The following is a 23219-nucleotide window of genomic DNA, read 5'->3' on the forward strand; positions in this document are numbered from 1 at the left end:
GGGACCTGGTGCTTCACTTGGTTATACCAGTACCTTTTGTATAACACACCTCTAACATATTTTAGAAAGTTGGGAGGGGATGCTTTAGTAGAGTGGACAGAGAGAGTCTGGAATCAGGAGATAGGGCTTGTGGATTCCGTAAAACTATCTTTCTTATAATTTGAGCTATTATATATATATATATATATATATATATATATATATATATACACACACACACACATACATATATACATATACATACACATACAGTGGTCCCTTCCTTTACATGGGGGATCCATGTAAGGGGAATCCGTGTATGCTCAAACCCCATTAAAGATAATGGGACTCATGCCCATGGCGTGGCACAGTGCACGCGCCACGGGCACACGTGTCATTACCCCTTCTGGAGTGCACTGAGGCTTCTTCTGACACAGCTTCCAGTGTATGCTGAAAGCTGTGTATGATGCGGGCACACTGTATACACAAACATATTCAGAGGAAATACCAACCTCATTAAAAAAAATCAAGAGGACCTTGATATTGTTTAGACATCCTATTATACTGTTTGGATTAACCATCTTTAAATAGCACACAAATCCACCTGAATGAAAACATGGAATTGCTTTACAAATACAGTTGACCCTCCATATTCATGGGTTCATTATCTATAGATTCAAACATCCATGGCTGGGGGAATATATATATATATATATATATATATATATATATATTCCCCCAAACATTAAAGCTGGACTTTGCCACTTGAGCATCCATGGATTTGGTATTGACAGGGGGTCCTGGAACCAAACCCCAGTGGATGTCAAGGGTCCACTGTATAGAGAATCCAGCTTTTTTTCACATGTAAATGTAAGGTAGTTTTACATCTATCAGGGAAAAAAAAATCTCAGGGACTAAAGAGACTGGTTTCCCCAAAGCATAGCTGCTCCATTTATCAAGTATACAATAAGAGTAAAATTACATTGTACCCTTATGTCTCTAATGGGCAGACATTATGAGATTTCTATAACAAAATAATGCCACAAGAGAATGATTTTTCAGGACAGATTAATTTTCACAGAAACCAAGCTTGGTTCCATCAGCTCTAGTGTCCATCAGAAACAAAATTATTATTGAAGAAGAGGCTTGCCCCTTGTGTTAGAATTGTTTGGGTTTATTCTGATGATGCAAGAAACGTAACTGAAGCCCACAAGGCAACTTGTTGATCATCTCCAATCCTTTCTGTTTTACACAAGCAATGATTGGCAAGGCATGCAATCTAGTTAAGAGGCTGTGAGGATTATGGTGAAAGGTAAAGTAGAATGTTTGGAAGAGTTGGGTAAAGTTGGTTCATTTCCCCCAATTTCTGCCAGTTAGAATATCCAAGAACATTTAAGAGTTTTTCCTAAGACAGGGCTTTGGCTTGCAGCACCTTCCCTCATGAATTTTCACATGTACATAATGCAAAGAAAAGGAGGAAGGAATGTGTGAGAAAGGTGCCACACCAAAAATAATCTTTGTTGCAAGGAGACATCTGGTACGACTTCACTTAAGTCTGATGCAATCCACTACCTCTGTAACAGGCATGGCACTTGTTTTGATGTCTGTGTCTATACTTGACTTGGAGCCATGGTAGGTAGACTGCCATCTCAGTAACATGATCTTCTTGAAATACTTAATGGTGTTGTTCTTTACTGTTACAAAACACATGGTGTTTATCATGCTGTTGCTCATGGCAATGCATTCAACGATATAGAAGGCTGTGAGATAGTGCTTCTCTTTCACAAACACAGTGGGGAAAAAGTCACGGACAATGGTGAAGCCATAGAAAGGTGCCCAGCAGAGGACATAAGCAGTCAGGATGCACATGAGCACTAACACCGTTTTCCTTCTGCAGCGAAGCCTCTTCCTTATCTGCTCTGTTTGAAAGCCTGGGACAGTCTTGAACCAAAGTTCCCGTGAGATCCTGGCATAGCAGAGAGTCATTGTGAAAACTGGTCCAACAAACTCAATACCAAAGATGAACAGGAAATAGGATTTGTAATATATTTGCTGGTCAACTGGCCAAATCTGTCCACAAAAATTTTTCTTTTGATTTTTTATCATGAAGAGGACAGTTTCTGTTGCAAAATATGCGGATGGTATTGCAATGATGAGCGATACTATCCAAACCACAGCGATGAGGAAGGTTGCTGTTTGATAGTTCATCCTTGGTTTCAGTGGGTGAACGATAGCAAGGTATCTGAAAAAGAAAAGATGTTTCCAATTTCATATTTGGAAAGATATGCAATTAAATTAGGTGTTTCAAGCTACTTTACCAGCTACAGTGCACCTGCGTCATATGCGGGTGTGCTTTATGTGGACTTGAGCTTACACACCCAAGCCGTGGGGCGCGCAGGGCAGAAGGGGCGGCATGTCCATTCAATTGAATGGGTGCGTGCACCCATTGCACCCCGCTGCCACCGCACTACCATGCCGCCACGCACGAGCCCCATTGTTTCCAATGGGGCTTGAGCATAGGCGGAATTCGACTTACGCGGAGGGGTCCGGAACGGATCCCCCACGTAAGGAGAGGGTGGACTGTACTAGAAAAAAATGTTGGTCTCTTTTTAAAAATCACTTCTCTAGACATGCTAAACAAATTAGACTACTACAATATGTTCTATGGGAGTCTGCTTTTGAGGTTGGTGCAGAGGCTGGTACTTGTACAGAAAGCAGCTTCTTGGATATTTTTCATAGAATCTTAGAGGTGAAAGAGACCACAAGGGCCATCCAGTTCAACCCCCTGCCTTGCACAAACTCACAGTCAAAGCACCCCTGACAGATGACTATCCAGCCTTTGTTTCAAAACCTCCAAAGAAGAAGATCCCACCACTCTTGGAGGGAGTGTTTTCCATGGTTCAACAGCTCTTATTGACAGAAAGTTCCTCCTAATGTTGAGGTGGGACCTCGTTTCCTGTAGTTTGAATCCATCGCTCCGGGTCCTATTCTCTGGCTCTGCAGAAAAGAAGCTTGGTCCATGCTCAATATGACACCCCTTCAAATAATTAAACAGGCCTATCATAGCACCTCTTAACCTTCTCTTCTCCAGGCTAAACATACTCAGCTCCCCAAGTCTCTCTTCATAGGGCCTGGTTTCCAGACCCTTCACCTGCCATAGCAAAATGTAATGTCTTTTGCCACATGCTTCATACTGATTGCCTGTTGGCTACTGGGAGTCATTTAAGGCTTTGGCAGTAGAGTGCAAAGTCCTAAACAATACAGGGTGAAGATTCCTGAGGACATCTGCCTTATTGTTGCGCTTTTCACTGAAGTCTGCTAAAGACTCAGTTGTGATCTACATGGGCCTGAAATCTGATCTGTGAGTGCCAGAATTAGGACTCCCAATGCATTGTCTCCCATATTCTAGAATGCCTTTCCAGAAGGTAATTAGGTATGCACCTGCTTGGTTTTGTTTGCATTCCTTTCTGACCACTTTCTTTGTTAGGCAATGATTTGTTGACTAATACATTCCAGCAACTTTTTAAATTATTGTCCCTGTTTTTATTGTAGGTTTTATACATTTGGTAGATTTAACTTAGTCTATGGCACTCCAGAGTCTTTGACATGGAGCAGTTTATTATCTGTAAAATAAATAATACAACAAGGTACATACAGAAAGTAGCATCACCACAGAAATACGAGAACATAGGATTCAGTCAATGCCTCGTCTCCTCTGGTGTTGACCAGACACTACATGATCAGTGAAACCTAGCATGATATTCCTGTGAATGCTTGAAGTTTCAAGACAGGATTACAGTACTAGACCACCACTTCAGAAGGTTGCCTAACAAATTAGTTATAGTGCTAAAAAGTACTTAGTCAAAGGCTTGAAAATGTTGATTTCAGCAATATTCTTGTTTTGCCTGGAATCCGTGAATCCTTCTCTGCATCAATAAATCTCATAAGTAAAATTGTAACTGTTTCTGAGTCTTTTCTGAATTATGAATTCGATTAATCTAATCAGTGAAAGGATCTTGAGTGTACATGTCTGTCACCTGGTTACCCAGCTACTTAGATTGACATGACCAGCACATTCTGTATTGTACACACTGCCAGTTTGTTCTCTTAGAGATAAACGGATTTAATCAACTAAGACAAGAATGCACTCTCTTTCCTAAACCCAGGCAAAGGCATGAGTTTTGCATTGAACTCCAGTAGATAGATGTAACTGATGGGGGGGGGGATTCCTCTGAACAGAAAGCATGCAGTGTTCTGCAAGCAACATGATTCTGGGTTGAGCATTGATAGCTATTTTTTCCCCCTTCAGGTGCTTACTCATTCAATCAGTGGTTATGGACCTGGAAATCCACACACCCTGCCCCACCCTAGTATCTTCAACCAGGTACAAACAGTCTGCTTCTGGCCGCCACTGAATTAGCTGGGCAGGATGCTAAAACAAGAGTCTCTGCTTTCCTTGAGGCCAGGATGGGTGAAGTGCAGTTCTTCAAATGTCAGTGGATAATAGCAAACCCCAGCACTCCTGGCCATCATAGAGAGGAGGACTGGTCTAGCAATATCTGCAAGAATGTGCTCCCTCTCCCGCTTTAAAGGATAAATAAATAAATAAATTAGCAATTGTATTAAACAGGGGGTGAGGGGGATCCGCCCTATTTAAAACATGGTTGGGGAACTTTTAGCCCTCATTATAGTTGCCTGTGCTGGCTGCACCTTTTCAGTGCAGAATTCCAAAACATCTGGATGGCCAGATATTTTTCACTTTTCACTTCTAAACAGAGCTCAAATCCTGATTGGTACAATTTTGTCTGAACTATGGCCTGCTTCTCTGATGTTTCAATAATATATTCCCCTGATGTCTGTGCAAGACATTAGTTCATGATCAGGCTGATCCTGCAAATACATCTGTATCCATCCAACAGCCTGGCCTGTTGCTTCCTTGGGGCATGAGCTCTGCCATTAAGTGGCACAAACTGTGGGATCCTTCACAATGCATGAGGGCTGTGCAAGCAATGTTGCCCTTTCCCTTGTTTCCATGCTAACCAGGTCCCAGTTGAAAAATTTGAGAGTAGCCTCATGATATCTGTGAAAAACAAGACAATGGTGAAACAAGAGATTTGCAATCCAATCCCATAAGTGTCTCCTCAGACACACATCCCTTTGAGTTCAATGGAACCAACTCCCAGGGAAGGGGATATAAGATCATTGCTCTATTGTAGTGTTTTGCAGTCATGGAGAGCAATGCAGCTCCTATAATCCCTCACCACTGGTTGTGCTGCCTCAAGGTTGATGGGAGATGAAGGTCAGTGACATCTGGAAGGTTACACACTTTGCACCTGGGGCGTACTGCTTCAGTTTCTTTAGATCTTTTATTCTCCTAAACTGGCATTTGATCACAGGAACATACAACAGCAGAGTGCTAGTTCTTGCAAGTTGCATAGAAATGGTATGAGCGGTGTGATCTTTGGCAGAATAGGCGATGCTCCATGCTCGGGTCATGGTCAAACTCCACCAACCTGATGTGTTCAACTGCTTTCCTTATAGCAAACTTGGGGTGACTGGAACTGATGCCACATTACCTCTGGGATGTCTGGATGTACCACTGCAACCTGTAGGGGACACACAGGGATGAACCCTCTGCCCCCACTCCATGCAATTGTCCATCCCTTTTATAGACCGTTCAGGTGACAGTCTATTTTTGCAGGTGAAGATAGAATATAGGGTCTGAGGAAAAGGAGGGCAAGTAAAGAAGGGGAAAGGAAGGAAAACATCTCACAAGTGCAAGAAATGACAGTTCTTAAACTTAAAAAAAAAAACCTCAGGTGGAGAAATTCTTAAGATGTTACTTTTTTTTGCCTGTGGGATAAGTGAAAGATTTTGCTCTGAAGGGAAATGATAACAGATATGAGCATTGAAGTGAAGTGGACCTGGACGTATGTGTCAGTGAGTTCCAGTTAATGCTTCTGATGGACTTCCATTATCACATAAAGAAATGTCAGAGTGTGCTAACCTATTCTTCAGATGGTTAATTCTCTCCAAGGTTACCATGGACTTTCAGAACAGAATGCTGTCTAAAAGATGTCAAATATATTTTCATACTTCCTCAAAGATATAGTGATGTCATTCAAAGCCAAGTGATTCACTGGCTTATTATGCCTTCTTTCCCCTCTCCTTCCTTCCTTCCTTCCTTCCTTTCACCATTACTGAATTCCTCCTCCCAAACCCTAATATTTTCCATTTCATTCTCCTCACTATATTTTCTTGCTGAGCAAGTGTTACTTCTTATTTCTGATCCAACGTAAAATCTCAGACAATTCTAGTTATACTGTATAATGTCTGTGTAACAGAATTGACTCTTATATAACAAAGATGTGAACTCTTCCAATAGAACAGTGTAATCTTAGCTGTAGGCTTTCTGTGCATTGACATTATTACTCTAGCAATAGCAATAGCATTTACATTTCTATAATGCTTCATAATGAACTACTGTAAGCAGTCTCTAAGCAGTTTACCATGTGTTAGCTAAATGCCCCTCAAAAGCTCAGTACTCATTTTAGTGACCTATGGAAGGATGCAAGGCTGAGTCAACCGTGAAGCCCTGGGATCAAACTCACAACCTTGTGGCTCCAATACTGGCTGTACTACTGGCATTTAACCACTGCACCATCAGGGCTCCTAAACTTTAAATTTAGAATCATAGAATTGTAGAGTTGGAAGTGACCACAAGGGCCGTCCAGTCCAACCCCCTGCCATGCCGGAACTCTCAAACAAAGCATCCCTGACAGATGGCCATCCATCCTCTGTTTGAAGACCTCTAAGGAAGGAGACTCCACTAAACTCTGGGGGAGTTTGTTCCACTGTTGAACAGCCCTTACTGTCAGGAAGTTCCTCCTTAATGATGAGCTGAAATCTCTTTTCCAGGAGCCTGCATTCATTGCTCCGGGTCCTGTTCCCTGGAGCAGCAGAAAACAAGCTTGCTCCCTCCTCAATACTGTATAACATCCCTTCAAATATTTAAACAGGGCTATCATATCACCTCTTAACCTTCTCTTCTCCAGGCTAGACATCCCCAGCTCCCTAAGTCGTTCCTCATAGGACATGGTTTCCAGATCCTTCACCATTTTAGTCACCCTCCTTTGGACATGCTCCAGTTTCTCAACATCCTTTTTAAATTGTGGTGCCCAGAACTGGATGCAATATTCCAGGTGGGGCCTGACCAGAGCAGAATAGAGTGGCAATATTACATCCCTTGATCTAGCCACTATACTTGTATTGATGCAGCCTAAAATCGCATTGGCTTTATTAGCTGCCGCATTGCAGTGTTGACTCATGTTCAATTTGTGGTCTACTTGGATTCCTAGATCCCTTTCGCATGTAGTCTCATTCAGCCAGGTGTCCCCCATCCTATATCTGTGCATTTCATTTTTCCGCCCTAAGTGCATACAGAAAATAATTTTTTTGGTACAAAATAATATGTCAAACAAAATATTGATATAATGATAGAAGCCCTCCTAGGCTTTAAAGAAAGAGAATGACAAGAATCTCATTCCTCCAGATTTTCCAGTCCACATTGCAAAATTATTGCCAGTATACTGCCATTGAACAATAGCGTGTAGAAATCCATTTGTCAAAGAATGTATACATTTATTCTCCAATTTCACCATAATAAATGTTAGCAAATTGAAAAAGCCACTGAATATATATATATATATCTCACCTACCAGTTTTAGATAATGGTGCTAATCTAAAATTGTTGACTGGAACATTGGGTTCCCGTGTGGAAGAGACGTTTCTATGGCTGTTTGCTAACAGAAATTTCAAGATGCCAAGATGCACAGTCATTCAAAAATCTGGCAGTCATTGTTCCACTATTACTTCAAGTGTTCCTGTAATTTCTGACTGAACATAGTTTGTTGGGCTTGTAATGGCATGAATCATAGATTGGACTAATTATTCAGTGCCATTATGGTTCTGCTTGGTAATCATATGTACTATATTCATATTACTATCTCACTGCAGCCTCTGTAATTATTATACTATTACTATTAGCTAGTTCCCTAGATATCTCTTTCAAATTTGCTCAGCTTCCACATTCAATATTGGTCCAAAACAAACTGCAGAAATAATCCCGTTTGAGACCACTTTAACTGCCCTGGCTCAGTGCTAGGGAATCCTGGGAACTTTAGTTTGTTGTGGCAACAGAGTTCTCTGATAGAGAAGGATAAATTGTCTGAAGCTCCCAATTAAAGGCCGTTAAAGCAGTCTCACACTAGATTATTTCTGCACTGTGGATTGGACTTTCTTCAAATTCTTCCAAATTCATCTTTTCAAACTTATTTTTAAACCAATATTTTAATCAAGTGGCTGAAAAGCTAGGATTCATTGGAGAGGTGTGGCTCTAGGGCTGAAATCTTCTCTGGTGCTTATGACAAGATGTTTCAGTCAAAGGACTGTAATAAAATGGACTGTAATAAAAAATAGACAAAGGTCTACTTTTTCTACTGAATCCTGTTTTAGAACAGGAACAAAAGACAAGTCTGAATACTACTTTCTTCCATAGTGTTATCCTTAATAGGTTAACCAGTGAATGAAATCTCTTTTTTCAGTTCCATAGGTAAGGAAAAAAATACAATATTTTAAATGAATAATTTATTTCTAGTTCTGGAATTTTTTTAAACAAACAAACAAGAAGCTAACTATAAATTTATCATTTTCTCCCTTTACCCAGAATCCATCAGCTCCCATCTCCAGGGTTTACTTGTTGCAATTTGATTTTTATCGAAAAGGGGAGATATGGATTGGAGAAAGTGTTATATTGCAAAATGAGGACATATTTTAGGGATGTTAATAATATTTGCTTAAGCTATATGTGGCATTAAATAATATGCCAATTAACAGCTGGAATGTCCCACTTCATACAAAACCAAGAGCATACAATTTCAGGTATTTATCTACCTGGGATTCTTTTTTATAACATTTATTAAATCCATTATTTCTTGCACTGATGGATTGATTTTAACTCTATTTTTTCATAGCAGAGGGGAAGCTAATACTACTACTACTACTAAAAACTTTATTTATACCCCGCTTTTTTATTGCCAAACGATCGAGATGACAAGATGACAAGGAAAGACAAGTATGGAACACAGATCACATCATTCTCAAAGTGTTTATCCCTTCTATTGACAGGGTGAGTTGCTCACTTCAGACAAAGATGTTGGGAAGTGTGCCTTTTTAAACAAAAATAAGAAAATGTAGTCTAGCGGCTTCAAGGGCTGCACTTTGTCCAGCCCATGTTGGGGAAAACAAAGACCCCCTGAAGTGCTGATTTCTATGGCTCATAATGGTAAGTAACATGCTGGTTGTGATAGCCCAGGACTGGCATGTTTGCTGCTCTGCCTTTTGCTCTGAACTCAGCTTTACCAAAATACCAAGGAACTGTGGGATGTTCCTTTCTTCCTGTCCTTCTTCTTAGCTGCCTGTTGTGGCTGTGAAGTGTGCATGGCAGTTGCTCTTATTGGGTGGATGGTGACAAGGACTGTGAAGAGCTCTTGAATCCAATTAACTATAATTAATTTAGGCCGGGCAGTTAGGAGAAAGGATGGGAGAATCCATCTGGAAAATGCTGGACCTAGGAACAAAAACAAAATTAATGGCTGCGGACAATGTTATTTTTCAATTCTCTTTCTTACCTGTCCACGGCAATTGCCAAGAGTGCATTGGTTGAGACATACAGGGAGACCGTGCGCAAATAGTTGACCGAGGCACATAGTATATGGCCATGCTCCCAAGATAGCTGTCGCACCACATAGTAGTCCATCTCAAATGGACAGCAGACAATGGCCACGAGGAAGTCAGAGATGGCCAGGTTTGCAATGAGAAGGTTTGTGAGATTACGGAGCTTCTTATAGCGGGCCAGAGCAGCAATGAAAATAAAGTTGCCAATGCCACAGACTAACATGATACCAGCCAGTGCCACCCCAACAACAATCCTGGCAGCAAAGAAAGTGCGAGTTTTTGTCACATCGTCATCATCATCCAAGGGCAGATCATAATCACTGTAGCTAAAATTGAAGGGGAAAGTGAGGTTTTGGTAAGAGGTAAAGTCTCCATTACTGTGGCTGTAGATGGCTGCAAAGTTGGTACTCATGAGGGTATCATTTGGATAATGCCTATCTTGCCTCATGGTGTTACTCTTGCCTCTTCTTGTCTTCAGTGAAGTCGTCGTGCTCAGTTTGTCTTCTCAGTATTGGGAAAAGTTTTCATTCTTCTATCAGTCATGATCTCTGTATCTTTGACAGCAATCATGTCATTTCTAACCTTTAAAAATTAAAAGAGAAGGAGAATGGACTCAGAGTGCAGAAAAATGCCAAACAATTCATTCGTGTGCTTTCTGTTAAGAAATGAAGAAGCTTTCCACAAGTGTAAATTTTAAGCTTCTGTGCATTTAGATTCAGAATAAGGCAAAGACAAACCTCCTCTGCAGAGTCCTCTCATGCAAAATTAGGGTCACCTTGAATGCACACAACAACAACAACAATGCATTTAGATGGCTTGTAATCATGTTTTCAGTTTTCAAACCCAATAGCAACACTTTATCAGGCAGCAGTACTTTGCACGACTATGTGTGTATATACAGGCTAAAATAATAGGACAGGGTGGGGGAGAGAGGGACGGGGAAAGGATTTTCCAGTGTAGGTTTTGCTCCTGTCTTGTCAGTCACACTTCAGAGCACATCTTATGTATTTTTCACTGAGTACTTTTGCAGCCTCTGAAGGGCTCTCTAATTGAAACTAAACTGCAGCTCTTGTAATTTTGGTAGGTGAAATTAACTTGAGTGAAAGAGGTCTCATGCCAGCAAATATTTAATATGGAAACAGAAACATAGTGGCAGATTTCCTAACTGTACAAAGGAATAACCCATTGTTGGAGTAAATCAACAGAACTGCTTTTCATCATACAGCTGACAAAAAGACACAAGAACATAGAGAATCTATGGCCCGGTACAGACTGCTGGAAAGCGGCAGTCTGGGGCTGATTTTAGGGATCTGGGTTGCGGAGTGACTGCATGGTCTTGGGCCCTACTGCGCACTGGTGCTGCCATCATGGCATGGCCCCATCCACATAGGGGTCACCAGGATGACACGAGCGCGGCACAGTGTCCGCACATCATGGCGTTGTGCATGCATTATCAACATGTGACAGTGTGTCAATGGTGCACTCATGGCACTCGCTGCACGCAGCATGTTCTTTTTGATGAGGAGGGAGGCTGCACAGTTTGGCTGCTGTGGCCTCCCTCAGGAACAAAAGCAGGTGGCTCCAGCCCACCTTTTGGGGCGGTTGGTCGAGCCCCTAACTTTCCAGTGGTGTTAATATGCCTGCCATCCAGGTTCAGAAATCAAGGCTTATACTTGGGAGTGTTTTGTCTGTTCTCAATTGACAGACCAGAGATGCTGTGCCCATGTCTGCATCTGTGGGTGGAACAGAGGAGCTTAGAAAATTACAGCTCCAAGGTTTCCAAAAGTCAATGTGGCCATCATGGTAGTTGATACAATATTCTTGGAATTGTAAAGCAAAAGGTGACTTTTCTAAGCTCTTGGATAATACAAAACAGCCTCAATACAAAGTTCTGTGTGGGACTCTGACCCATATGTTCAGCCCTTTCAGCACTAGAACTCCCATAGGCAGCTTGGAGCTGCTGCCTTGGAACACCTGTATGGATTCATCGTAAATAGAACTGATAGACCTGTCAGATGCTGGATTCCAAAATGAACCTGGGATTTCACAGGTTAATTCTTTCCGACCTGTGCACAGTGATGTAATGGAGACAGGCTTAAGTAGTCAAACTCTTTGATCATCAGGACAAAGATGCCATCTACAGCAAACATGCACACAGCACGTGTTTCCCTTTTCCTTTTGGGTTTAGCTATAATCTTTACAGTAGCTGAAAGAGAAATGGACCTCTCCAGCAGCATTACATTGTGAGCCTGGTTATAATGCTGAGTATTTGAAGGTAGCTTAGGGACTAAACAGACTGCCCCTTTGGAGTGGCTTGCTACCACCTCTTTCAGTGCTGGATCGGGGCCATGGCAACTACATGCCGAGGCCGCGGCAACGACATGATTTGGCCCCAATCTGACCTTTCCCCAATGATAAAAGGAATGGCAAAGTGCCTCTTTTCGTGCAGGCGAAAGGCGCCTTTGTCACCATGGCAGCACCTTCTAGTGCTCCTTTTAACACTGTGTCATCTGGACGCAGAGCCAAAGGAGAGCTGTGATGCCACCCATTGTGAGGTCGGGTGCATGTGTGACAGCAATGTCAGGGCAATGTTGGGGTGTGCGGACGGCACACCCCCACTCTGCCCCAAGGCTGGCATATAACACCAGTCTGTACAGCCTATTAGTCTTGAATGGCCAATTAAGAACATTAAATTTACAAAAGACCTGCTCCTGGTAGGGCTCAAAACCGCTAGGACTGGGTTGACCGTAAATTTGTATACTCCTTGGACAGATTGGCTATGGATTCTGACATGAGTAGTGCTTGCATTCTAAAATTTATTACTACACCTCTGTATTACTAACTCACGTGGTCACATTTACCTCTTTCATATGCAGTGGAGTGAAGCTTTCATAAAGGTGTGACATGGAGGGGAATAGTTCATACTCAGATTGGGTTATACTGAAATCAACTCTACAAAGGATGCTTAAGTAGTGCATGGACTGCAAACAAAGGGATTCCTTTCATCAGATCTGCTTCCTCATGTTCAAAGTTATGAAAGCCTCACCAGGAATGTAGGCTGGAGGAAAGTAGCAGACATTTCAATGAGAGCGAATTAACCCATGACAGGGGTAAACCCCAAATTTTTCAAAACAAAATGAAACCCTTTCTTCTTCTTGAGTTGTATATGTGTTTATCTTTGACAACTGGCATAATATCTTGTTGTCTCATGCCTCCTTTTCCATTACTGAGCTCAAATGAATTTTTTAAAGCTGCCCTGAACCCACCACTGGGAGCAAACCCACTTCTTGGTTCACATTCTAGCTGCAAACTGCAACTATGCAGTTCCCTTAAATGCCGTGGAATAAGTGCGAAAAATTCCAACTTTTTTTTTTTGCACCAATAATAGCTCTTTACAATATCCAAAACTATAATCCTTTTTCCTTAGGACCCAAAATAAGAACCTGTTAAGTGGACGACTGGTCACACCAATTAAATAGCATTTTTCAAGAAACTCATCAGTGATCACAAGGCACTGACAACATTGATGGATTTTTGTCAGAGGAAGCTACTTATATAAAGTTCAGTTTCTAATCAGGGTTCAGACAGTAGAGGCTCAAATAAATGTTTATAATTTCTCCTGTCCAGCATCCTTCAACTTGGTGCTTTTCAAATTTGCTGATCACAAACTTCATCATCCACAGCCAAAGTGCTGTCTGGCATGATGTAGTCCAACCCATCTGGATGGTGCCATGTCAATGAATGCTGAAGCCGGCAAAACTGGTCTAAAACAGGGGGGGGAAAAAGGAGGAGAATGGCATAGCACTGTTGGGACTTTTCAGTGGGATTAGCTTCATAATAAATCATCTGGTTTCTATAGTCACACCAAAGCAATTACCTTTTTGTTTCTATAGACTAGCTCAGGTACTTTTCTGTAATTTGTAGATAGAAGAGTCCAACAGTGTTATCCCAAATAAGAATGAGAATAAGAATAATTGCATTTCTTATCCACCTCTCCCTGAGACGTGAGGTGGGGTACAACATAAATACACCTATTTGGAAGTAAATTCAGCTGAAAACAATCTGACACCTTCTCTCATCCGGAAAAAAAAATATGCTTAGCATCCAGAGGTAAATTATCAGTCCATTACAGTTTCTGGGGAGGGGTAAGAGTTATATCAAACTCTCCTTCTTTGTTTCAAAAGAAGAACAGTGAATTTCTAAACTCAGTTCCAAATAAAGATTTGCTTTGATTATTCATTTTCCAGAGTAGTTCATACCTGTTTATATCAACTTACTGGCAAAATAGTAAAGACATTTTTTGTTTTGGGGGGGAAAAAAGCAGAAATTACCTGTCCCAGAGGCTGTGTCTGTGTCTTTCATTGATGCTCAGATGGAAAACTCTGCACTCTTAATATGCTGTGGCTCTCAGGATGGTTACAGCGCTCTTAGTGGTACTACACAGAAGATTAAACAAATGATGCTGAGTGGTGCTAGAGGTGGAACTGCACATCTGCCTTGTAGCTGAGCAGAATCAGAAGTCCGGCTGTCTGTTTGCTTTCATCGAAAGTCTAGCTTGGGTGGGCGGCCTCTTGATGCTTCTTCTGCATATGTAATTTTAAAGAGGCAGTGCCTCCTCCTCTGAATATGGGTGCTCCAGATGCCATGTATACATACATTCAAGGCAGTCTTTGAGCAAAGACTCACAGCCCCTTTACTTCTAAGTTTATAAGGGGAAAGTATACTTCAACTCTGAGTGTTGTGGGCTACAATGATTCTTTCATTGGGCAGGGGCACATGCATGGCTTGTGTTCCTAGACAATTGTAACAGGATCAGCTGTGTGATCTTTTTGCAAAAGTGGCAACACTTTTCACAGCAGATGTGCTTATATTACAATTTCCCCAATTTCTCTTCCTGATCACAGTCCTCAAATCTGAAAATCATTTTAAAGATGTAATGTGATTGCTGGATATTATCAATTGTTTAGTTCATGGTGTGATTAACCATACAGCATATACTAAACCACCTAAATAAATAAATGGGGTGAGTTAGAAGCAATTTTCACAGATTATAGACATAGTCAACATTAAGCTGTTAAAAACTCAATTGATCTCCATGGGACAGATATTTATTAAATATTGGCCAACAATGATTGCAATTCTGCCATTGACTTGAACCATTTCTTAGCTATGAAATTGGTTGACTGACTCAACCTCATGAGAGCTCACCAGTGGCCACACTTCATCCGGATGAAAAGTGCTTAGTGGGATGCCTCAGGATTCTATCCTGTGCCCAATGTTGTTCAGCATCTTTATAATGACTTAAACTGATAGAATAAAATTAATGCTTATCAAATTTGCAAATTACACTAAATTGGAGGTGGGATAACAAATACCACAGAGGACAATGTCAGAATTCAAAAGACCCTGGCAATAAAAATTGGAGAGCTAGGCGAAAACTAACGAAATGAATTTGAACAGGGATAAAGGTAAGGTATTGTATCTAAGCAATAAATAAATCTACAGCTCAAGAAGGTCATTGGCAAACTGGAGTGGAACATGCCCAGAAAAGAGTGACCAAGATGATCAAAGGTCTGGAAACCAAACTCTATGAGGAAGTTGGGTAGGTTTAGCATGGAGAAGACTGAGAGGTGATATGACAGACATCTTTAAATATTTGAAGGGGTGTCAGATAGGTGATGGAATGAGCTTGATTTCTGCTGCTCCAAAGACTAGAACATGAACCAATGGATTCAAATAACCAGAAAAGAAAAAAAGAAAAAAGAAAAAAGATTTCAGTTAAACATTTGGAAGAACTTTTTTACTGTAAGAACTGTTTGACAGTGGATAGACTGCTTCAAAGAGTAGTGGGCTCTCCTTCTTTGGAGGCTTTTAAACTGAGACTGGATGAGCATCTTTCAATAATACTGTAGTTGAATATATCTGAATAGCAGAGGTTTGGATTAGATGACCTATGTGGCCCCTTCCAGTTCTAAGATCATGATTCTATGATGATAGAGACTGCTTCTGATTACCCAAGTTCCTGACTGATCAAAGTAATGCATCAGATTCTGTCTTGCAACCCTTGAACATCTGAGAAAGAAGAAACAACCTTCCACAAGAGCATCCAGCTGGCATCCTGATCCACCTCTATGACCAATGAGTGGCCTGGAATGGGACAGAGCTCCACCAGAGAGTCTGTTTATTTTCTTCTTTCCCTATTGCTTTCAATGGTTATCCAAAATACTGTGCCCATTCTTCTTGAACAGATAATTTGTTGCATTGCTTCTAGACTTTACAGCTTTCCATAATGCCCATGGAAAGAAAAATATGCAACCTTTGCCATTCACTAGGAGATCAGTTACAATAATCCCTGTCTTCCTAACGGCTCTGTGATCAAACTGGCAGAGAGGGAACCCTCTTGAAGGAAAGATGACAGAACAGCTGTCAGTGGACCTACAAGAGTACACTATAAATTACCTCTCACCTGAACATCCAGACACATGCTTTGAGGTTGTAATGAGCAAAACACTTAACTGCTGCATTGAGGTGCTGGTGCAAGCATGCAGAGTAACATAAACAGCCTCCTCCTTCCCATACAGGTGCCCTTGCAAACTCAGGCAAGGAACTTTCCCCCTTCTGTTTCAGTCTCCCAGGACTGGACCTGGGCTTCAGCTCCAATAGCCCAGGAGCCATGGGATAAAACCAGAAAATTTCCTTTGAGGTTAGGGACAAAGCTCTAGTGTCAGAGGAAGAAATCAGATTTTGCATTCCCCATCCTTCCCCATCAGTCCCTCTCCAGCACCTTTGATTCTGGAGAGGGAGGAAAGTAGGTGCTTTAGGTTGGAGTGTGGAAGGAGTGGACCAGAATGAATTCTGGATACATGGTATTCAAAGCCTCTCCCCTCCACCACAAGAGGGGGGGGGGGGGGGAAGGGAGGGAGAGAGCAATAAATGTTACTGTTCCCTACTGATGAAGACATCAGTCAGTTTCACCTTCTTCACCATTCAGTAGAGGCTCTTGGTATCCCATGGGGTTTGATTCCAGGACCCACTGTGGATACCAAAATCTATGGATGCACAAGACCCATTAAACACAATGGCATACTGAAATGGTGTCCCATATATAAAATGGCAAAACCAAGGAATTTATATTATTTTTGAATATTTTCAAGCAGTGCATGGTTAAATCTGTGGATGAAAAATATACCCATGGATACAAAAGGCTCACTGTATTTTTCAATCACCAGATCTGACTTAGAGCCCTGGCTCATAAATTGCAGAAGGACTTATTAAATCTTTGCTTAAGGCAATTAAACTGTTTGGTTATCAAGGCCTCTTCCTTGGGAAGAGGGGAAACAACACAAGGCCTATTTAATTGTTGTCCCTCTTGCAAGTAACATGAAGGAGAAAAGCATGGTTATGCTCACCAGCTTGAACCACACTGCACACATGTATTATTGGCATGTTTCTTATGGAGATCCTCCTTTTTCCATGTAGGATCCCAACTGCCCATCAAATGGTACACTGATTTATTAACTATTATTTTTATCTGCTACATTGGTGTAACATACCTTGCCTTTTAACTCATCCATCCAGTGTGATCAAGGTAATGTATGTGAATTTCCTCTTCTCAACTTTATCCTCACAGCAACCCTGTGAGGTAGATCATGCCAAGAAACCATGACTGGTCATACAAATACACCCAGTGTTTAGTGGTTAAGACATGGGTAAGTGCAGACTTGAACCCTGATCTTCCAAGTTCCAACATTTTGACTAGCTTTTTGATTGCACTGAGTTCTACATCAGCAAAACTATATTCCCTGAAGAGTCCCAAACTAAAAACATGTGGACAGTGAGAGTGAGAAAGTACAAGTGTGGCTCCAGTGTTTCTTCTCAGGTGAATGAATTGGCCATGTGGGGGAACCCAAGAGCATTTTCTTGTCTTTTCCAATGTCACAATAATAACAGTAATGTTTGCTTGTTCGTAACAAGTAACACAGCAAGATACCTTTCTGAATTGCAGCAAGAGCTGATATTCTGTTGGGTGATAAAAGTAATGAATAGAGTAATGCGTTCCTTTTAAAAAGTAACACTCCAAGCTCAAGAGAGGGTTGATAAGTACTGCCATCAAAGCATATGGGCAGGGGAAGTTTAAATCTGATTCCTCATTTTTTGTGACATCCATCATTATCTCTCCCAATGTAACTGGATGTTTGTATCCCAAGCAAATTATAAAGCTAAATAAATGATGACAGAACATATGAAAGACATGGTGAAAAAAGAGACAACAACCTAACTATTACTCTCTTTCCTGGTTTTAGAACATGAAGCGATATCATCATAACTATGTTGTTCTCACACTGTTTGCCTTGAAGTTTTAATTCTGAATTCTTTTCTAAGTAGAAATCTATTGCGGAGGTAGCAATTTCTTTTTTGATATAACTAATTATTCACTCTAAGGAATATTTGCCCAGGCCTTATTCTGAGTTTGTAAAAACAAAAGTAATCTCTCTATAAAAAAAATCTTTTGTCATTTCCAATCTTCCTGTGTGAACTGAGTTTTGAAGAGCTAGCAGAAGAAATACACTCTCAAACAAAATGGAAAATTATCCAGCAACCGGAAGATTTTTCAGTTGCTATTTCCATCTCAGCCTAAACAACATACCAAATAAAGTAAGGAGTGAGTTAAAATTGTAATCCTGAAGAATGATCTACATATCATACTTGTGATCTGTAGGATTAATTAGGAGGCTTTAGAACACTAAGTACCTCCATCTTTATTGTGTTGTTGTTGGGAGCCTTCATGTTTCTGACTTATAAGGTAACCCTGCAAGATTTGTTCACACACACACACACACACACACACACACACACATATTGCAGTGGTCTACCTCTGAGGCTGAGAGAGTATGACTTGCTTAAGGTCACCAGATGTGTTTCCATGGCCTAGCAGGCATTTTAACCCTCATCTCCAAAGTTGTAGTCCATCACTCAAACCACTACAGCATGTCGGGTCTCACAATCTTCACTTCATCATCTTTACCTCACCTTATTTATTCCTGTTCTCCAAACAACCTTAATTAGACCTTGGCTCAGTAACAACTAATTATAATTAATTGGTTAATTGCAATCATTTAAAAAAATAGCTACAAAACATCAAAGGTATATTACTCCTTTTCAGGGCAACTGTATTTTTAAAAATCATTTTATAGTATTAATAGCTCCAGTTTTATAGCTAGACTATAACACTTTTATAGTTATGGATGTGTAAGTTAACTAAATTGTAGAGAAGAAATATCGCACAGCTTAAGTGCTGGCTCAGCTGTGAGGTGCCTTGTGCTGCTGCTTTACTGTCGTATTTTGTGTGTGAAGAAGACAATAAGGTAGGTGAGAGGGGAGTCTTTTGTATCATACACTTCTGACATTCAGATTGTCAAACAGTTAAAAACTAATTTGTATAGTTATTGCTACAAAGCTGCAAAGTAAGCCTTTTTCTTTTACAAATTGTAACCTTGATGAAAACAAACCACTTTGGGGGCACCAGAACTATAACAACAACTTTTTGAAAGTAAATCTATAAGCTTGGTTCATCTTCCCTTCACTCTCTCCTTACCGTTAAAGTCATTGCTATGTCCCTTCCTGAATCTGCAAACACTGTGAATGAGACAAATATTCACTTCACTCCTCTGCCTTCGGGACAGAAGATAGTTTTCACCTGCCTTTTGCAATACTTGTTTTGCAATACCACTAAATCCTATATAACCCTATGCTCTTTTCAGAGATGCCAACCATATTTAACTAGCTTCTCTTTCTTCACCCTCAAGCAGTTGCAGCATTGATCATTGCAACGCAGGAGTTAAAAGGCAAAAAATAAAATTGAAAAGACGGAATTATTATACCTTGAGCTTTATAGCCACAGAGAGATTTTATTACTTGGTTTTTACATATCTGTACACATGAGAGCCAGTGTGGTGTAGTGGTTTGAACATTGGATTATGATGCTGCAGACAAGGGTTTGAATCCTTGCTTGGCCATGGAAACCCAATTGGTGACCTTGGGCAAGTCACACTCTCTCAGTCTCAGAGGAAGGAAATGGCAAGCCTCCCTTGGAACAAATCTTGCAAAAAGCAAACAAAACCCGGGTGTCATAAGTCAGAAAAAATGTAAAGGCACACAGCAACAATAAACACATGAAATACTGACTTGGCCACCTGGAATCATTCTACTTTGTATATGAATCATAGAATCATAGAGCTGGAAGAGATCACAGGGGCCATCCAGTTCAACCCCCTGCCATGCAGGAATACACAATCAAAGCACCCTCAACAGATGATCATCCAGCCTCTGTTTAAAGACCTCCAAAAAAGGAGAGGATAGCAGTGGTGTCATAGGGCTGGTGTCACCCAGTGCAGCCACTCATTGTGTCACTTCCCCATTGACCTCCTCCCATACCACACCATATGGAATCCTTAGTAAAGTTTTTTTTGTACTAATGTTACTCATAAATCATAATTCCCACACATCACTGAATCTAATGGTAATAGTTGTGATATAAACAGCTAGCAAAATTAAAATTACAATGGACCCTTCTCATATGAGGGGGTTCTGTTCCAGACCTCCCTACATAAAGGGAAAAATCAAGCAACATTTAAAATGATGGGCATGCGCTCCCATGTATGGTGGCACGGGTGGGCGATGGGAGCATGTACCATTAAATGGGCCTTGCCTCCCATGTAAGGTTAAAGCCAAGTATAGCATGCCCAGATATGGAACAGGCACACTATATAGCTTTAAATTACAACATTCCACAGCCGAAATGGAATGGTTTCTGCATTATCTCTAGGGTGACTTTTAACACGTGTTTCATCTCTATCAAGTGTGGGCAACCCTTTTCTGTCTATGAACCATAGTCATTCATGTCAAAATTGAGCAGGACCAAAGTCACATCCACAACCTATTCATATGCACTTCTCTATCCAAGTATGCATACACATACAGTTCAGGCATGTCTAAGGAGCATACTAGCTACACTGCCTCCAAGGAAGAAGAGAGCTATACTTGAGGAAGTGTTCTGAGATTGCTTGAGAAGAGGCAGATGCTGAGCACTAAAGAACATGCCAGCAAGTTTTGCAATGGGTTTGGAGGAGAAGGGGTCAGGGGCTGAGTTGATAAAAGCCTCACAAGTTTGGTGGCCCAATTAATTTACTCAGGCTGTATCAGAGCACTTGATAAAGGGTAGAAAGTGAGCCTAAGAGATGGGTCATGGTCAGAGGAGAAGACCATTTGGAGATGCATTCAGAGGTCCTAAAACTAGAATCCAGTTTGCTTCACTCAGCCTTCTTCTAGGTATGCTGCTCTGGTCTTTATAGTGTATTGAGATGTGGAGCTGTTAGCCACCTGTTCCTTTCTCTTTTTTCTTTCTTTTATGGAGCAGAAGGAAAAGGAGAGTCCAACTGTTATTATATCAATTCTGCATGCATTGCAATGTGTCCTTATACCCATAAGTGATATAACAAATCCCTCAAATTACTTTTTAAAATGTGCAGAGTGTGCCAGCTGCAAGCAGATTCTGTTAAGAGAATAGTTTTCTTTCATTTACATTAACAAGGGGAAGCACTGCAGAAACACATGAAATTAACATACTAGGGATATCAGGGAATACAGGCAGGGTATACATAACATTAGCAACAGCAATGCCTGAATGGAAGAGATACACCCGATGACAATTGCCCCACTATCTTTACTATTATATTTTAGAATAAAAGTTATGTTTCTTTCTTCTTGACTAAGCCTGCTAAATTCTCACATAAGCTGAGGTTTTGCATTTTCCCAAACAAAAGGCCATGGCTGGTTCCACTTGAGAACTGGTTAAAATTAAAAGTTTGCTGAACCTTCTCTTTGGCAGAAATTGCATCTGTAGTGGGTTGTATGTAAAGACCAATCCATTATAGCTGGAAGCCTTTTAGAAATGAGTAGCTATTCTATGTTCTTACTGGAAAGGTCAAACTATATTTTTCAGCATAATGATGCTTGAGATGCCTTGAGAGCTTATCTGAATAAACAAGAAAAGGTTGACAGAACTGGATCTGAGACTTTGTCACAGCTTCTTATGAGGTGGTTAGTTCACTGTCACCAGGAGATGCTGCTATTATGTGACTACACATTGACGTCAGTTAGAAAAGCTCAACTGCCTTCTGCTGTACTCCTCAACTTTCAAGCCAGCTTGAAGGTGGTCATGCAAAATAATTCCAGGTGACCAGTGAGACTGGATGGCTGGATTGTTAAAAAAACATTTTGCTGGAGATACCTGTAAAAGGATTTTGGTTTTGAGAAAGTAGTCCCTGGGCCATTGGAAAGCAGTTTGGTACGTGCTCGGATAATGTGGGAAGTAGGCATACTCAAAGGTCAATGAATGCTATTACTTTAGCCCACTTGCAAAGCACAGTGGCAATAAACAGAACCCAAAAGTCTATGTTAAAAGCATGGTAGCTTGCATGCAGGGCTAGAATAGAAAGGGGACATGGAAATACCCATAAACTCTACATCTTCGTATGGCCAGTTGTCCATATGAGATAATAAACCCCCATCTTCATGTGCCTGTCTGCTTTCTAGACCTTGGCACATTGAGCATGAAAGGCAGAAAAGGGCCGTGTAATTTCATTTGCAAAGGGCTAAATATTCCAAGTTGTCCTTAAAAGGATGGTTTTAGCTAAGGAGTGGGAACACATGGCTGTTCAAATGTTGTTGACCTGCAGTTCCCATCAGCTTTAGGCACCATAGCCAATAGAGAGGGATGATAGAAGTTGTAATCCAACACCATCTGGAGAGTTGCAGGTTCTCCACCCCAGCCTAGGTATATCCATTTTAAATCCTGAACATGCTGTAGGAAGCAACAATCTAATACATGCTTGTTCAAAGACAATGGGATAGAAATCCCGTCAAAGGGAAATTCCTTTGAAAGAGATGCTTGACTTTATGAAATAAGTGATTGTGCCAAGGGCGGGAAACATAATTTGAAAGCCATAGGTGTTCTGGAGGTGTGGGGAGAGAAGAAAAGGAAAAAAAAACAATGTGAAAGAGAGAGAAGTGAGATCAAAAATTAAAAGAGAAATTAAGCAAACTTGAATAAGGCTGCACCCACACTGCAGAAATAATCCAGTTGGACACCACTTTCAGTGCTATGACACCACTCAATGCTATGTGCCATTCTGATTGCCTTATGGTAGAAGAGCAGGATATAAATAAAAGTTTTATTTTATTCATTATTTTATTATGACATTCTGAGATTGGTACTTTGTTGTGGCACCAGAGCTCTCTGACAGAGAAGGCTAGATGGCTCACAAAACTACAATTCCCAGAATTCCATTGCACTGAGCCATGGCAGTTAAAATGGTGTCAAACAGGATGATTTCTGCAGTGCGGATGCAGCCAAAGGCAGACATCTGTACCATGCTTTTTGCTAATGATGATGCAACTCACATGCTCCTGAGACCAAGAAAATGAACTGTATTGTAGCTTCAGCT

The 23219-nt window shown here is 40.9% G+C and overlaps 1 protein-coding gene across 2 annotated transcripts; it reads right to left on the reverse strand.

The window, feature by feature from the left end:
* Positions 1–721: 721 nt before the first annotated feature.
* Positions 722–14216, reverse strand: PROKR1 (prokineticin receptor 1). 2 transcript variants are annotated; one of them, XM_042444874.1, is made up of 3 exons: positions 14046–14216; positions 9669–10291; positions 722–2221 (listed from the first exon to the last, which is right to left on the reverse strand). In XM_042444874.1, the coding sequence occupies exons 2-3, from the start codon at positions 10160–10162 to the stop codon at positions 1525–1527; spliced, it is 1191 nt and encodes a 396-aa protein (XP_042300808.1). In that variant the 5' UTR covers positions 10163–10291; positions 14046–14216; the 3' UTR covers positions 722–1524. The 2 variants fall into 2 exon arrangements, with proteins under 2 accessions (XP_042300808.1, XP_042300807.1); XM_042444873.1 differs by having other exon boundaries at positions 9669–10296.
* Between the last annotated feature and the right edge of the window lie 9003 nt (positions 14217–23219).

Source organism: Sceloporus undulatus, chromosome 1, assembly GCF_019175285.1.
Source record: "Sceloporus undulatus isolate JIND9_A2432 ecotype Alabama chromosome 1, SceUnd_v1.1, whole genome shotgun sequence".
In the NCBI taxonomy this organism is placed as follows: Eukaryota; Metazoa; Chordata; class Lepidosauria; order Squamata; family Phrynosomatidae; genus Sceloporus; species Sceloporus undulatus.